Source organism: Myotis brandtii, unplaced genomic scaffold (genome assembly GCF_000412655.1).
Source record: "Myotis brandtii unplaced genomic scaffold, ASM41265v1 scaffold634, whole genome shotgun sequence".
Classification (NCBI taxonomy): domain Eukaryota; kingdom Metazoa; phylum Chordata; class Mammalia; order Chiroptera; family Vespertilionidae; genus Myotis; species Myotis brandtii.
The window spans coordinates 1,537,293-1,538,997 of record NW_005370427.1 but is presented as its reverse complement, the minus strand read 5'-3'; the positions used below and the strand labels follow the sequence as shown (position 1 = coordinate 1,538,997).

General features: G+C 57.6%; 1 protein-coding gene across 1 annotated transcript in view; it reads right to left on the bottom strand.

Annotated features, from left to right (window-relative positions):
• Window positions 1–1,705, bottom strand: part of CNGB3 (cyclic nucleotide gated channel beta 3) — a 129,046-nt gene that overhangs the window by 33,146 nt on the left and 94,195 nt on the right. The window contains exon 12 of the mRNA XM_014528439.1: window positions 1,305–1,464. Within this exon, the coding sequence (XP_014383925.1) occupies window positions 1,305–1,464 (160 nt within the window). The remainder of the gene's footprint in view (window positions 1–1,304; window positions 1,465–1,705) is intronic.

Below are 1,705 nucleotides of genomic sequence, written 5' to 3'. Positions count from 1 at the left end.
TTTTTTTTTTTAATTCTGGGATTTATTTACCTTCTATAATTGAAACTTTGTTGCCGTCACTGGAGCTGAGAGCGGCCTGCTAAAAGCAGGTATCTGGGGTTTGTTTAGCTTCTATAATTGAAACATTGTTGCTTTCGGAGCTCAGAGCCGGGCTGCGGCTGGCGGGGAACCTTGGCTTCCTCCATCACTGGAGCAAGCAAGCCTCCTGCTCGCTTCAGTTGTGTGGCTGCTGGCCGCCATCTTTGTTGGCGGTTAATTTGCATATCGCCCTGATTAGCCAATGGAAAGCATAGCGAAGGTACGGTCAATTACCCCTTTTGTCTTTTATTAGATAGGATTGCTTCCAGTGTTGGTTCTAAATATGAAGACCCCTTCTATAAAGCATAGCCCCTTGTCTCGGGAGGGTTGTGTCCCGTTCCCTAGGCGGGAGTGGTGCCCCCGAGAAGAGAGGGGAGCTGCCAGCAACCACACTTCCTCCAGAGGGAGGGGGTGGTCTCGGCCTTCAGATTCAGGGAGAGGCTCTGCGGGCAGAGAGGGGGAGGGAGCGCAGTGTCCTACTCTAACCAGCAGCTCTTACCTGCTCCCAAGAACCTCTGATGGAGAATCGCAGTGTGATTTGCACTTAAACACTTTTTTTGCTTCTCAGTGGCACTAACTCCCCCCTTTGATATGGGAGGGAACAAACTAGGAGTTGAATCTGGTTATTGTCAACGAGCACATCACCTTCTGCTTTATGTCGTCTCATCATGACTGTGATGCAGCATCCGCCTAACAGTTGCCCAGGACCTCGCGGGTCTCTGCAAGGCGGTGCCCTGCGCAGCCGCCAGGAGCTGGTTTGAGTGCTGCGCTCGGAGGAGGCAGTGGTGGCCCAGGGTCCTCAGGGGCCACGCAGGGATCTGCTGGCTCTTGAGCCCTTGGCCAACGTTTTCAGTTGGGGGCCCCCATTCCCTGTGTCCTAAGTGGGGTTGAAGGCACCCAATTTCCCAAATGCTATGAGGCAATGCGGGTGGCACCTGTCCCCGGCTGCTGCGGAATGAAATCAGTGTTTCTCTCCCGGGATCTGCAGAACCAGTAAGCAGGGGCTGGGTAGTTAAGAAAAAACACACAAAGGCCCTGGCCCGTCAGTGACACCTTAGAGGTCACTGAGCTGTTTCCCAACCTCCTGCTCCAAGCCGGTGGCTTCCCGGCGGCCCCCTGAACGCCCGTCACAGGACACGGTGGGGGATGTAGGAACTTGCCCCGCTTACCCAGCATCCTCTCAGAGTGCCCCCCTTACCCAGCATCCTCCGAGAGTGTCCGCTTACCCAGCATCCTCTGCGCGTCCCACGTGTACTCATACCAGGCCTGGACGCGGGCCCGCACTCGCCTGGGGATGGCGTAGGAGTGCATGTAGGTGACGGTGCGATCCAGGCTGGCCCGGAAGTTGCTCTGCGCAGCCGTGGCGGCTCCGATGACATCGCGCATCTGGAAGCAGAGCCCGGTCAGCCGGCCCGCACCCCGTTCCTCGCAACTGGACTTCTAACCCGATTCTGGTCCGGTTCCCAGCGCTGACATAAATCACTGGGCAGGTCCTCACCCGAACGAACAGTGCGCTGTGTTTTCTCCCGCTGGCGGCGGGCGTGGCCGCACGCAGTTCTCTGCCGTGCGCACTGCCGCCAGGAGGCGGGTGGTTTGAAACCATCCCCCGCGTGCGCGCCAGGAGTGC